The following is a 16293-nucleotide window of genomic DNA, read 5'->3' on the forward strand; positions in this document are numbered from 1 at the left end:
AGAGGAATTCCGTACTTTTCTAGCTTCAAACATAGCCGCAGTACAGGCTGCGCTACATACCAACAATAACCTTGGATCTAGCAGTACAGGAAATCGTGTAGGATGCACCTACAAAGAATTCACTGCCTGCAAACCTTTGGAATTCGATGGAACCGAAGGACCGATCGGATTGAAACGGTGGACCGAGAAGGTCGAATCGGTGTTTGCCATAAGTAAGTGTACTGAACAGGACAAAGTAAAGTACGCTACGCATACCTTCACAGGTTCTGCGTTAACATGGTGGAATACCTATCTAGAGCAAGTGGGACAAGACGATGCGTACGCACTACCGTGGTCAGCATTCAAGCACTTGATGAACGAGAAGTACCGTCCCAGAACCGAGGTCAATAAGCTCAAGACAGAACTTAGAGGGTTACGAACCCAAGGATTTGATATTACCACGTACGAAAGACGATTCACAGAATTGTGCCTATTGTGTCCGGGAGCATTCGAAGATGAGGAAGAGAAGATCGACGCGTTTGTGAAAGGATTACCGGAAAGAATCCAAGAAGATATAAGTTCACACGAGCCTGCCTCCATACAACAGGCATGTAGAATGGCTCACAAACTAGTGAACCAGATTGAAGAAAGAATTAAAGAACAGACTGCTGAAGAGGCCAATGTGAAGCAAGTCAAAAGAAAGTGGGAGGAAAACGGTGATAAGAATCACCAATACAACAACAACAGCAATTACAACAATAATCGCAACAATTATCCCAACAATCGCAACATCAATCGCAACTACAACAAACGGCCCAACAACAACAACAACAGCAGCTACAACAATCATCCCAACAACAATAATAACCGTAACAACAACAACAATCAGAAGCAGCTATGCCAAAGGTGTGAAAAGTATCACTCGGGGTTCTGCACCAAATTTTGCAACAAGTGTAAAAGAAATGGTCATAGCGCGGCGAAGTGTGATGTCTACGGACCAGGGGTTAACAGAATGAAAGGAACAAATGGTGCCGGAACGAGTAATGGCGGAGCAAGTTATGCCAATGTAGTTTGTTATAAATGTGGAAAACCGGGCCACATTATTAGAAATTGCCCGAACCAGGAGAACACGAATGGACAAGGCCGTGGAAGAGTTTTCAATATTAATGCGGCAGAGGCACAGGAAGACCCGGAGCTTGTTACGGGTACGTTTCTTATTGACAATAAATCTGCTTACGTTTTATTTGATTCGGGTGCGGATAGAAGCTATATGAGTAGAGATTTTTGTGCTAAATTAAGTTGTCCATTGACGCCTTTGGATAGTAAATTTTTACTCGAATTAGCAAATGGTAAATTAATTTCAGCAGATAATATATGTCGGAATCGAGAAATTAAACTGGTTAGCGAAACATTTAAGATTGATTTGATACCAGTAGAGTTAGGGAGTTTTGATGTGATAATCGGTATGGACTGGTTGAAAGAAGTGAAAGCAGAGATCGTCTGTTACAAAAATGCAATTCGCATTATACGAGAAAAAGGAAAACCCTTAATGGTGTACGGAGAAAAGGGCAACACGAAGCTACATCTTATTAGTAATTTGAAGGCACAAAAACTAATAAGAAAAGGTTGCTATGCTGTTCTAGCACACGTCGAGAAAGTACAAACTGAAGAAAAGAGCATCAATGATGTTCCCATTGCAAAAGAATTTCCCGATGTATTTCCGAAAGAATTACAGGGATTACCCCCACATCGATCCGTTGAATTTCAAATAGATCTTGTACCAGGAGCTACACCAATAGCTCGTGCTCCTTACAGACTCGCACCCAGCGAGATGAAAGAACTGCAAAGCCAATTACAAGAACTTTTAGAGCGTGGTTTCATTCGACCAAGCACATCACCGTGGGGAGCTCCTGTTTTGTTTGTCAAGAAGAAAGATGGTACATTCAGGTTGTGTATCGACTACCGAGAGTTGAACAAACTTACCATCAAGAACCGCTACCCACTACCGAGAATCGATGACTTATTTGATCAACTACAAGGCTCGTCTGTTTATTCAAAGATTGACTTACGTTCCGGGTATCATCAAATGCGGGTGAAAGAAGATGATATTCCAAAGACTGCTTTCAGAACACGTTACGGTCATTACGAGTTTATGGTCATGCCGTTTGGTTTAACTAATGCACCAGCTGTGTTCATGGACCTTATGAACCGAGTGTGTGGACCATACCTTGACAAGTTTGTCATTGTTTTCATTGATGACATACTTATTTACTCAAAGAATGACCAAGAACACGGTGAACATTTGAGAAAGGTGTTAGAAGTATTGAGGAAGGAAGAATTGTACGCTAAGTTTTCAAAGTGTGCATTTTGGTTGGAAGAAGTTCAATTCCTCGGTCACATAGTGAACAAAGAATGTATTAAGGTGGATCCGGCAAAGATAGAAACTGTTGAAAAGTGGGAAACCCCGAAAACTCCGAAACACATACGCCAGTTTTTAGGACTAGCTGGTTACTACAGAAGGTTCATCCAAGATTTTTCCAGAATAGCAAAACCCTTGACTGCATTAACGCATAAAGGGAAGAAATTTGAATGGAATGATGAACAAGAGAAAGCGTTTCAGTTATTGAAGAAAAAGCTAACTACGGCACCTATATTGTCATTGCCTGAAGGGAATGATGATTTTGTGATTTATTGTGACGCATCAAAGCAAGGTCTCGGTTGTGTATTAATGCAACGAACGAAGGTGATTGCTTATGCGTCTAGACAATTGAAGATTCACGAACAAAATTATACGACGCATGATTTGGAATTAGGCGCGGTTGTTTTTGCATTAAAGACTTGGAGGCACTACTTATATGGGGTCAAAAGTATTATATATACCGACCACAAAAGTCTTCAACACATATTTAATCAGAAACAACTGAATATGAGGCAGCGTAGGTGGATTGAATTATTGAATGATTACGACTTTGAGATTCGTTACCACCCGGGGAAGGCAAATGTGGTAGCCGATGCCTTGAGCAGGAAGGACAGAGAACCCATTCGAGTAAAATCTATGAATATAATGATTCATAATAACCTTACTACTCAAATAAAGGAGGCGCAACAAGGAGTTTTAAAAGAGGGAAATTTAAAGGATGAAATACCCAAAGGATCGGAGAAGCATCTTAATATTCGGGAAGACGGAACCCGGTATAGGGCTGAAAGGATTTGGGTACCAAAATTTGGAGATATGAGAGAAATGGTACTTAGAGAAGCTCATAAAACCAGATACTCAATACATCCTGGAACGGGGAAGATGTACAAGGATCTCAAGAAACATTTTTGGTGGCCGGGTATGAAAGCCGATGTTGCTAAATACGTAGGAGAATGTTTGACGTGTTCTAAGGTCAAAGCTGAGCATCAGAAACCATCAGGTCTACTTCAACAACCCGAAATCCCGGAATGGAAATGGGAAAACATTACCATGGATTTCATCACTAAATTGCCAAGGACTGCAAGTGGTTTTGATACTATTTGGGTAATAGTTGATCGTCTCACCAAGTCAGCACACTTCCTGCCAATAAGAGAAGATGACAAGATGGAGAAGTTAGCACGACTGTATTTGAAGGAAGTCGTCTCCAGACATGGAATACCAATCTCTATTATCTCTGATAGGGATGGCAGATTTATTTCAAGATTCTGGCAGACATTACAGCAAGCATTAGGAACTCGTCTAGACATGAGTACTGCCTATCATCCAGAAACTGATGGGCAGAGCGAAAGGACGATACAAACGCTTGAAGACATGCTACGAGCATGTGTTATTGATTTCGGAAACAGTTGGGATCGACATCTACCGTTAGCAGAATTTTCCTACAACAACAGCTACCATTCAAGCATTGAGATGGCGTCGTTTGAAGCACTTTATGGTAGAAAGTGCAGGTCTCCGATTTGTTGGAGTGAAGTGGGGGATAGACAGATTACGGGTCCGGAGATTATACAAGAAACTACCGAGAAGATCATCCAAATTCAACAACGGTTGAAAACCGCCCAAAGTCGACAAAAGAGCTACGCTGACATTTAAAGAAAAGATATAGAATTTGAAATTGGAGAGATGGTCATGCTTAAAGTTGCACCTTGGAAAGGCGTTGTTCGATTTGGTAAACGAGGGAAATTAAATCCAAGGTATATTGGACCATTCAAGATTATTGATCGTGTCGGACCAGTAGCTTACCGACTTGAGTTACCTCAACAACTCGCGGCTGTACATAACACTTTCCACGTCTCGAATTTGAAGAAATGTTTTGCTAAAGAAGATCTCACTATTCCGTTAGATGAAATCCAAATCAACAAAAAACTTCAATTCATCGAAGAACCCGTCGAAATAATGGATCGTGAGGTTAAGAGACTTAAGCAAAACAAGATACCAATTGTTAAGGTTCGATGGAATGCTCGTAGAGGACCCGAGTTCACCTGGGAGCGTGAAGATCAGATGAAGAAGAAATACCCGCATCTATTTCCAGAAGATTCGTCAACACCTTCAACAGCTTAAAATTTCGGGACGAAATTTATTTAACGGGTAGGTACTGTAGTGACCCGAACTTTTCCATGTTTATATATATTAATTGAGATTGATATTTACATGATTAAATGTTTCCAACATGTTAAGCAATCAAACTTGTTAAGACTTGATTAATTGAAATAGGTTTCATATAGACAATTGACCACCCAAGTTGACCGGTGATTCACGAACGTTAAAACTTGTAAAAACTATATGATGACATATATATGGTTATATATATATTTAACATGATATTATTATAAGTAAACATATCATTAAGTATATTAACAATGAACTACATATGTAAAAACAAGACTACTAACTTAATGATTTTGAAACGAGACATATATGTAACGATTATCGTTGTAACGACATATAATGTATATATATCATATTAAGAGATATTCATACATCATAATATCATGATAATATAATAATTTAAAATCTATTTTGATATTATAAACATTGGGTTAACAACATTTGACAAGATCGTTAACCTAAAGGTTTCAAAACAACATTTACATGTAACGACTAACGATGACTTAACGACTCAGTTAAAATGTATATACATGTAGTGTTTTAATATGTATTCATACACTTTTGAAAGACTTCAAGACACTTATCAAAATACTTCTACTTAACAAAAATGCTTACAATTACATCCTCGTTCAGTTTCATCAACAATTCTACTCGTATGCACCCGTATTCGTACTCGTACAATACACAGCTTTTAGATGTATGTACTATTGGTATATACACTCCAATGATCAGCTCTTAGCAGCCCATGTGAGTCACCTAACACATGTGGGAACCATCATTTGGCAACTAGCATGAAATATCTCATAAAATTATAAAAATATGAGTAATCATTCATGACTTATTTACATGAAAACAAAATTACATATCCTTTATATCTAATCCATACACCAACGACCAAAAACACCTACAAACACTTTCATTCTTCAATTTTCTTCATCTAATTGATCTCTCTCAAGTTCTATCTTCAAGTTCTAAGTGTTCTTCATAAATTCCAAAAGTTCTAGTTTCATAAAATCAAGAATACTTTCAAGTTTGCTAGCTCACTTCCAATCTTGTAAGGTGATCATCCAACCTCAAGAAATCTTTGTTTCTTACAGTAGGTTATCATTCTAATACAAGGTAATAATCATATTCAAACTTTGGTTCAATTTCTATAACTATAACAATCTTATTTCAAGTGATGATCTTACTTGAACTTGTTTTCGTGTCATGATTCTGTTTCAAGAACTTCGAGCCATCCAAGGATCCATTGAAGCTAGATCCATTTTTCTCTTTTCCAGTAGGTTTATCCAAGGAACTTAAGGTAGTAATGATGTTCATAACATCATTCGATTCATACATATAAAGCTATCTTATTCGAAGGTTTAAACTTGTAATCACTAGAACATAGTTTAGTTAATTCTAAACTTGTTCGCAAACAAAAGTTAATCCTTCTAACTTGACTTTTAAAATCAACTAAACACATGTTCTATATCTATATGATATGCTAACTTAATGATTTAAAACCTGGAAACACGAAAAACACCGTAAAACCGGATTTACGCCGTCGTAGTAACACCGCGGGCTGTTTTGGGTTAGTTAATTAAAAACTATGATAAACTTTGATTTAAAAGTTGTTATTCTGAGAAAATGATTTTTATTATGAACATGAAACTATATCCAAAAATTATGGTTAAACTCAAAGTGGAAGTATGTTTTCTAAAATGGTCATCTAGACGTCGTTCTTTCGACTGAAATGACTACCTTTACAAAAACGACTTGTAACTTATTTTTCCGACTATAAACCTATACTTTTTCTGTTTAGATTCATAAAATAGAGTTCAATATGAAACCATAGCAATTTGATTCACTCAAAACGGATTTAAAATGAAGAAGTTATGGGTAAAACAAGATTGGATAATTTTTCTCATTTTAGCTACGTGAAAATTGGTAACAAATCTATTCCAACCATAACTTAATCAACTTGTATTGTATATTATGTAATCTTGAGATACCATAGACACGTATACAATGTTTCGACCTATCATGTCGACACATCTATATATATTTCGGAACAACCATAGACACTCTATATGTGAATGTTGGAGTTAGCTATACAGGGTTGAGGTTGATTCCAAAATATATATAGTTTGAGTTGTGATCAATACTGAGATACGTATACACTGGGTCGTGGATTGATTCAAGATAATATTTATCGATTTATTTCTGTACATCTAACTGTGGACAACTAGTTGTAGGTTACTAACGAGGACAGCTGACTTAATAAACTTAAAACATCAAAATATATTAAAAGTGTTGTAAATATATTTTGAACATACTTTGATATATATGTATATATTGTTATAGGTTCGTGAATCAACCAGTGGCCAAGTCTTACTTCCCGACGAAGTAAAAATCTGTGAAAGTGAGTTATAGTCCCACTTTTAAAATCTAATATTTTTGGGATGAGAATACATGCAGGTTTTATAAATGATTTACAAAATAGACACAAGTACGTGAAACTACATTCTATGGTTGAATTATCGAAATCGAATATGCCCCTTTTTATTAAGTCTGGTAATCTAAGAATTAGGGAACAGACACCCTAATTGACGCGAATCCTAAAGATAGATCTATCGGGCCCAACAAGCCCCATCCAAAGTACCGGATGCTTTAGTACTTCGAAATTTATATCATATCCGAAGGGTGTCCCGGAATGATGGGGATATTCTTATATATGCATTTTGTTAATGTCGGTTACCAGGTGTTCACCATATGAATGATTTTTATCTCTATGTATGGGATGTGTATTGAAATATGAAATCTTGTGGTCTATTATTATGATTTGATATATATAGGTTAAACCTATAACTCACCAACATTTTTGTTGACGTTTTAAGCATGTTTATTCTCAGGTGATTATTAAGAGCTTCCGCTGTCGCATACTTAAATAAGGACGAGATTTGGAGTCCATGCTTGTATGATATTGTGTAAAAACTGCATTCAAGAAACTTATTTTGTTGTAACATATTTGTATTGTAAACCATTATGTAATGGTCGTGTGTAAACAGGATATTTTAGATTATCATTATTTGATAATCTACATAAAGCTTTTTAAACCTTTATTGATGAAATAAAGGTTATGGTTTGTTTTAAAATGAATGCAGTCTTTGAAAAACGTCTCATATAGAGGTCAAAACCTCGCAACGAAATCAATTAATATGGAACGTTTTTAATCAATAAGAACGGGACATTTCATTAGCCATACTGAGCATGCTCCGAACACGTTCCATGATTGTTCGGTTCATTCTTTCTGCTATACCATTATGTTGAGGGGTACGTAGGACCGTCTTCTCATGTCGGATGCCATATGATCTGCAATAGGTGTGACGATCGCTCCAAATCCATATGGACGAACACGTCATTCATCGATTTCATTGCGAGGTATTTGGCCTCTATATGATACGTTTTGTAAACATTGCATTCTTTTGAAAAGGCACACCATAAATGAATATTTAAATCAAAGGTTTTCAACATCTGATGATTTCTACATATAGACAATCACCATAAATAATAGTTTACAATAGTACTTCCGTTGACAATGCAGTCAAAATAAGATACATGGTGATGATTTGGTGAATGCAACGTTTCCTTAAAAAAATATGCCATGTAAGACTCCATGCATATAGCTTGTGTAACATATAATCAAACAGCGGAAGACTTCTAGGAAACCTGAGAATAAACATGCTAACAAGTGTCAACACAAAGGTTGGTGAGTTCATAGTTTTAATGTTGCGCATAATCTGTATATAAAGGTGGATCACAAGATTTCAGTTGTTTCATCCGAAACGTTTATCAAATTATTCTACAAAATTGAGCACCCTGGTAACTAAACTTAACGTATATATAATTTGTACCCTTTGTATAATCATCTTAATAATACACGCAAACCAACGTGTACGCTTCTCAAATAGCATACGTCCGTTAAAAGGCTAGTGCTCTAGCTCGGACGGGGATATCAAGCCCTATGGATCCATATACTACTACTCGCGCCCACCAGTTCTTATAACCGGCAGTTACTAGTTACCAAAGCTAAGGGATTTTCGGTTCAAACTTGGTGTAGAATTTAGTATGTACTTGTATCCATTGCATTTAAAATAAAGTGCATGTATTCTCAGCCCAAAAATATATATTGCAAAAGCAATTAAAAAGGGAGCAAATGAAACTCACCTTAGCAGCATATAAAGTCGTTCACCAAAATGTGATCGAAACTCGGATTACCAAATAACTCAGTGTAGAATTTAATATGTACTTGTATCCATTGCGTTTAAAATAAATTGCATGTATTCTCAGCCCAAAAATATAGATTGCAAAAGCAATTAAAAAGGGAGCAATGAAACTCACCTTAGCAGCACATAAAGTTGTTCATCGTAATGTGACCGAAACTCGGAATATCAAATAATCGTAGATCTCAACCTAGAGAACATATATTGGTCAATAAATGTCTATCAAGCTAGGTCAGGTCATAGTGTATCACAATCCTAATGCTCGAGATCGACATACAAAAGTTATCCAAAGTCGTTTCAAAAAGTCAATTTTGACAGTTGTTTAACAAAACGAGACGTACCTTATATAAGGATTCATTTACTCGGTTGGTAATATTCAAAAATCCAAATTATCAATCTCGTAAACGAGTTGTTTAAATCTTAATTGTAGATTCAAAAGCAATTTCAATTAACGTCAATCATAATTCAGTTGATCATATCTTTTAATCCGTTCATCGAAATTATTCGATATCTAAATGAAAAGTTATTGATTTTTCGCCAGCTTTCCAAAAACATGTATATTATATACTTTTTACCAGTAATATATGTATTTAATTCGTGATTCATTATAACTGTTTAACGACGAAATTTAGCATACAAGCATATATAAATATATATATACTAGAGCACTAGACATGGATACACAATTAATATATAAAAGATAAAATATGAGTGCTTACGTATAAATATTGAGATTCAATATTGTAGGAAAGTACGTAGACGTAACGGAGATGATAAACACTAGATTTGATTCACAAATATACCCCCGAACATTACCCATAACCTCCTTGGCAATAACCCATAATTTCCTTAGCTCTATCCCGCTCAAAAATCCATTTTGAAGGTGACACGCTCATAACCTCGTCGTAGTATTTTAGGTATATATACTACTAATAATAATATTATAATAAGATTAATAATAATAATATTAATCTTAATAATAATAATAATAATAATAATAATAATAATAATAATAATAATAATAATAATAATAATAATAATAATAATAATAATAATAATAATAATAATAATAATAATAATAATAATAATTCGGAGGAATGAACCGAGCTTTTATAGTATGTGGCCTGCTACAGTACCTCATGCGATCGCATGAGTTTTCAGTGTTTTTGCCATACGATCGCATGGCCGCCTTATCCGTTTTTGTTTGCTAGTTCGTCGACATCAAATAGTGTTTTACTGTAGCAAATAGTGTTTACTGTAGCAAATAGTGTTTACTGTAGCAAATCACTGTAGCAAGTCAAATGTAATGAAACAGTTCTAAAATTTTGAGATTCAACTTCATAGACTTTGCTTATCGTGTCGGAAACGTTAAATCATTTAAAGATAAAGTTTAAATTTGGTCAAAAATTTCCGGGTTGTCACAATAGGCATCGAACTGCCTGGAAGAGTATTCATCGCCGTTGTCGGATCGAAGACACTTTAACTTCTTTTCTGTCTCACGTTCTACCATGACATGGAACTGTTTGAAGTAATCCAACACCTGGTCCTTCGTCCGCAAGAAATATACCCACACCTTTCGAGAAGCATCATCGATAAACGTCAGAAAGTATCGGTTGCCGCCAATTGATTCAACCTCTAAGGGACCGCAAACATCAGAGTGTACCAGACTGAGTAACTCTAATTTTCTCGTTGAAGATGAATTAAACGAGACTCTATGCTGCTTACCAAACAGACAATGATTGCAAGGATCTAGTGCAGCATCCTTGTCTACATTGATAAGCTTCTTCAATATTAGGGTAGACAACCCTTTCTCACTCATGTGACCGAGTCTCTGATGCCATAAATTTTGTGAAGCCTCCTTTTCTGCAACATTAATACTGTCTGTGCAGATCTTCACATGAGTTTTGTATAGTGTGCCACAAATGTGTCCTCGAGCGACTATCATAGCGCCTCTTGACAATTTCCATGTGCCTTTACTGAAATGACTATCATAGCCCTGTTTGTCGAGAGCTACCCCAGAAAGTAAATTCAGCCGAAGATCTGGCACATGGCGGACATCCTTCAAAGTGATTGTGCTCCCGGAACTTGTATTTATCTTGACATCACCAATTCCGACAATCTCAGTGGAACTGGAATTTCCCATCTTCACAACTCCAAAGTCTCCAGCTTTGTATGTTGTGAAGTATTCCTTGTATGGAGTCACGTGGTAGGAAGCTGCAGTATCTACCACCCATTCTGTGTCTTCTCGTGAGACGTGAAGGCATGTCTCATCATGGGTTGAACAATAAGCTACATCACCTGTGATAGCAACTAATGTTTCTCCACCCTTATTCTTCGGCTGTGAATTGCTTTGACCCATGATGAGACGTACCTTATATAAGGATTCATTTACTCGGTTGGTAATATTCAAAAATCCAAATTATCAATCTCGTAAACGAGTTGTTTAAATCTTAATTGTAGATTCAAAAGCAATTTCAATTAACGTCAATCATAATTCAGTTGATCATATCTTTTAATCCGTTCATCGAAATTATTCGATATCTAAATGAAAAGTTATTGATTTTTCGCCAGCTTTCCAAAAACATGTATATTATATACTTTTTACCAGTAATATATGTATTTAATTCGTGATTCATTATAACTGTTTAACGACGAAATTTAGCATACAAGCATATATAAATATATATATACTCGAGCACTAGACATGGATACACAATTAATATATAAAAGATAAAATATGAGTGCTTACGTATAAATATTGAGATTCAATATTGTAGGAAAGTACGTAGACGTAACGGAGATGATAAACACTAGATTTGATTCACAAATATACCCCCGAACATTACCCATAACCTCCTTGGCAATAACCCATAATTTCCTTAGCTCTATCCCGCTCAAAAATCCATTTTGAAGGTGACACGCTCATAACCTCGTCGTAGTATTTTAGGTATATATACTACTAATAATAATATTATAATAAGATTAATAATAATAATATTAATCTTAATAATAATAATAATAATAATAATAATAATAATAATAATAATATAAAAATAATAATTCGGAGGAATGAACCGAGCTTTTATAGTATGTGGCCTGCTACAGTACCTCATGCGATCGCATGAGTTTTCAGTGTTTTTGCCATGCGATCGCATGGCCGCCTTATCCGTTTTTGTTTGCTAGTTCGTCGACATCAAATAGTGTTTACTGTAGCAAATAGTGTTTACTGTAGCAAATCACTGTAGCAAGTCAAATGTAATGAAACAGTTCTAAAATTTTGAGATTCAACTTCATAGACTTTGCTTATCGTGTCGGAAACGTTAAATCATTTAAAGATAAAGTTTAAATTTGGTCAAAAATTTCCGGGTTGTCACAATAGGCATCGAACTGCCTGGAAGAGTATTCATCGCCGTTGTCGGATCGAAGACACTTTAACTTCTTTTCTGTCTCACGTTCTACCATGACATGGAACTGTTTGAAGTAATCCAACACCTGGTCCTTCGTCCGCAAGAAATATACCCACACCTTTCGAGAAGCATCATCGATAAACGTCAGAAAGTATCGGTTGCCGCCAATTGATTCAACCTCTAAGGGACCGCAAACATCAGAGTGTACCAGACTGAGTAACTCTAATTTTCTCGTTGAAGATGAATTAAACGAGACTCTATGCTGCTTACCAAACAGACAATGATTGCAAGGATCTAGTGCAGCATCCTTGTCTACATTGATAAGCTTCTTCAATATTAGGGTAGACAACCCTTTCTCACTCATGTGACCGAGTCTCTGATGCCATAAATTTTGTGAAGCCTCCTTTTCTGCAACATTAATACTGTCTGTGCAGATCTTCACATGAGTTTTGTATAGTGTGCCACAAATGTGTCCTCGAGCGACTATCATAGCGCCTCTTGACAATTTCCATGTGCCTTTACTGAAATGACTATCATAGCCCTGTTTGTCGAGAGCTACCCCAGAAAGTAAATTCAGCCGAAGATCTGGCACATGGCGGACATCCTTCAAAGTGATTGTGCTCCCGGAACTTGTATTTATCTTGACATCACCAATTCCGACAATCTCAGCGGAACTGGAATTTCCCATCTTCACAACTCCAAAGTCTCCAGCTTTGTATGTTGTGAAGTATTCCTTGTATGGAGTCACGTGGTAGGAAGCTGCAGTATCTACCACCCATTCTGTGTCTTCTCGTGAGACGTGAAGGCATGTCTCATCATGGGTTGAACAATAAGCTACATCACCTATGATAGCAACTAATGTTTCTCCACCCTTATTCTTCGGCTGTGAATTGCTTTGACCTTTTTCCTCTTTTAATCTATAGCAGTTCTTCTTCATATGTCCCTCTAATCCACAATGATGACATTTATATGTTGGTTTTCTGCCATCAGCTGACATGCCCCTGCTCTTGCTTCTGCCTCTCCATTTATTATTGCTACTCATTCGCTGTCTCCCCCGATTCTCTGTAACAAAGGCATGGGTCTGATCTGTGCCCATGTCTTTTCTCCTTGCCTCTTCACTGAATAGAGCATCTTTAACCATTGACATGGTAAGTTTGCCATTCGGGGCTGAGTTGCTGAGTGTTACTACCAGCGTTTCCCAACTATAGGGAAGGGAACTGAGTAGCAGTAGCGCCTGAACTTCATCGCCAAGCGGCATCTCTACAGACGATAACTGGTTGACCAAGTTCTGGAACTCACTGGTATGCTCGGCAACTGAAGTTCCACTTTTGAGCTTCATGTTGACTAAACGCCTCATCAGCAGGGCTTTATTCCGAGCAGTCTTGGCCTGGTACATGTCCTCTAAATTTTTCCAGAGGACATATGCGTCTGTCTCTTGTGCAACATGGTGGAAGACACTATGATCAATCCATTGACGGATCTGACCAATAGTTTTTCGGTTTGATTTCTTCCACTCTATCTCTTTGGTAGAATCAGGGTTTATACCCTTCAATTCAATAGGATCGAACAAATCCTTACAGCTGAGGAGATCTTCCATCCGAGGTTTCCACAGCATGTAGTTTGTGGCTGTGAGCATAATCATAGCTCCGGAAGATGATGTTGACTCTTTTGTGGACATTATCACCTTACAAATAATTTTTCAACACAAACGGGGTTGAATTGTAGAAAACAGAGATCACTGTTACGTTCGGAATGGTTGAAAATGGTGGAATAGACACTTCGCGGCTTAAATTCCACTTATGGGGCAAAATTATAATTTTCTAAACTTTCAGGGACCAAAAATGAATTTCTGAAAATTTCAGGGACCAAATTGTAAAATTTCAGAATTGCTACAGTACTGCTATAGTACTGCTACTGGAACTTGCTACATTACTGCCAGCTGCTACAGTGAATTGCTACAGTGATCGTCTTCTCCGGCGAAAATTCCGGCACCGGTCGTCTTCTCCGGCGAGTTGACCAAACTTTGACCGCGTTTTCTAGGCTCGTTATAACTCCGTTTAAGTCGGCGTTTTTTGCGTTGGACTCGGTTCGACGAGACGAATTCAATGGTACACTCAAAATTGAATTTTGAGAAAACTTCAGAAGACCCAAAAACTCAACCAACGTCTCTAACCAAGCTCTGATACCACTTTGATACCACTTGTTAGGAAGAGAGGATCGCCTGGACGTTGGGAGATACAAATTTGAGAGAAAATAACTCTATTACTTACAAGAATAGATTTACAGAGTATTACAAAACTCTTACAAAAAACTCTCAAACTCACACACACTCTCTAGGTTGTGATTACACTTCTCTGAGTGATTTTGGGATGATTTACAATGAAAGTTTGCATCTCTATTTATAGCAAAAATTCTATGGCGGTGGAATGGTGTGAACGAGGAAGGTGGGCGGCCGTCATCGTATTCAACTTTGCTACTTCCGTATGAGTTGTTCAAAGCTGCCTTCTTTGAATATCTAGAAACAAATCTTGATTACGGCATCTAGAAGGTGAAGCTGGAATATGGCTGGAAACCATCAAATTCCACTTGACATGCCAGATGTTTTGATTCTTTTATTTTTTGATAAAACAGTGGTGGTGAAAAGATAATGATCGATGTCAAATTGTGCATACTACCTAATTACAAATGCGGCAGAATCAGTAGTATGTACTCTGTACTAATTAGGGGGTACATATATATATTGTCATATTATTGACAGTGTGGCACTACTTATTCAGGCTTTTTACATGTAATGATTGAGAATTTGATTACCCCTTTGTTGAAACCTTCAATCATTAATGGCATCACTAATGCTCCTCTAATAGTCTTCCACCCTAGACAAAAAAAATAATACACGTATTATTGTTTATATAGTTTTTGTAATCGTATTTTCATACCAATTACTTGGATTACAAAAGATATAGTAAGGAAAAAAGTGCTTGTAGATTAGATTGTCCCGCCCCATTTTAACCTGTTATCATGTCCCACCCAAATTACCACCTCTTGGCTCGCTACTCCAACAACATATATATTTTAGAGAAAATAGAAGTAAGAAAATTACCACTCTTTAGCAACGAAGTTAGACCATCCAATGTCAATGCAGATTTTATTACCGCTGGCCAAAATGGGGCAACGTTTTCTGACCAATCTGCTGCCTTGATATCCTGAGAAAAATAGCTGAATATTTAGTTCTCTAGGTGCAGCCAAAATAACTACATAAGAGACTTCAGCAAACTTATTAAATGTATTAGTGAGGTGTTGGATTAAAAATGAGTCAAACATGAGTACCTTGAGAGAAAGGGATTCCAATAACTGTATATAATCTGCAGTAGAACACCAAGCAGGAAGATAAAATGCATCACAAATCTTGTCCAAAAGCCTCTTTTCGTCTGCGCGCAGAGATTTTTCAGTAGGGGAAAGGTCTCTGTGACACCATGTGACTATAATTATCATTGCACCCGGTGCAGCTACTCGAGCCAACTCGCTAACAAACTGTTGATTTGGAAACCAAAAAAAAAAAATCACAACTCAAGACAAAAGAATTTATCCAAACTTATACCATTTGGTAAATCGAACCTTGAGTTTGTCAGGCATGTGTTCTCCACTTTCCATAGACCAAACCAGATCAAACTTCCCATCAGGAAATGGTTGGTTCAATGCATCTGCTACTTGAAAGGTGACCTGCTTATTGCTCATCATGGTTAATTTTCACTCTGATAACTACTTATTATAATTAACTAATTGCATCTTGATTTAAAAGGTTTGGGAACTTTTGTATTTGATACTGTTGGGGTGCAAACCTATCCCACATAGGAGGGAGACAAAAACAAATGTATGTATATAAGTCTAAGGGGAAGTCCCTCTAATACCAATTGGTTTTAGAAAAGGATGGACTCTTGGGCTTATATTGCAGGACATTGTGTTTTGGCTATGCAATCTTACAAATGGCATCAGAGCTAGGCTATAGCCCGATGTGGTGGACGATGGTGGCGCACCCCTGAACGCACGGTGTGACATGGCA

At 37.0% G+C, this 16293-nt stretch overlaps 1 protein-coding gene across 1 annotated transcript; it reads right to left on the minus strand.

Annotated features, from left to right (window-relative positions):
• Nucleotides 1–15002: 15002 nt before the first annotated feature.
• LOC139899898 (probable tocopherol O-methyltransferase, chloroplastic) lies at nt 15003–15971 on the minus strand. The gene is made up of 4 exons (XM_071882722.1): nt 15849–15971; nt 15561–15764; nt 15334–15436; nt 15003–15106 (listed from the first exon to the last, which is right to left on the minus strand). The coding sequence occupies exons 1-4, from the start codon at nt 15969–15971 to the stop codon at nt 15003–15005; spliced, it is 534 nt and encodes a 177-aa protein (XP_071738823.1).
• Between the last annotated feature and the right edge of the window lie 322 nt (nt 15972–16293).

The sequence above is a fragment of the Rutidosis leptorrhynchoides genome, chromosome 3 (assembly GCF_046630445.1).
Source record: "Rutidosis leptorrhynchoides isolate AG116_Rl617_1_P2 chromosome 3, CSIRO_AGI_Rlap_v1, whole genome shotgun sequence".
Classification (NCBI taxonomy): Eukaryota; Viridiplantae; Streptophyta; class Magnoliopsida; order Asterales; family Asteraceae; genus Rutidosis; species Rutidosis leptorrhynchoides.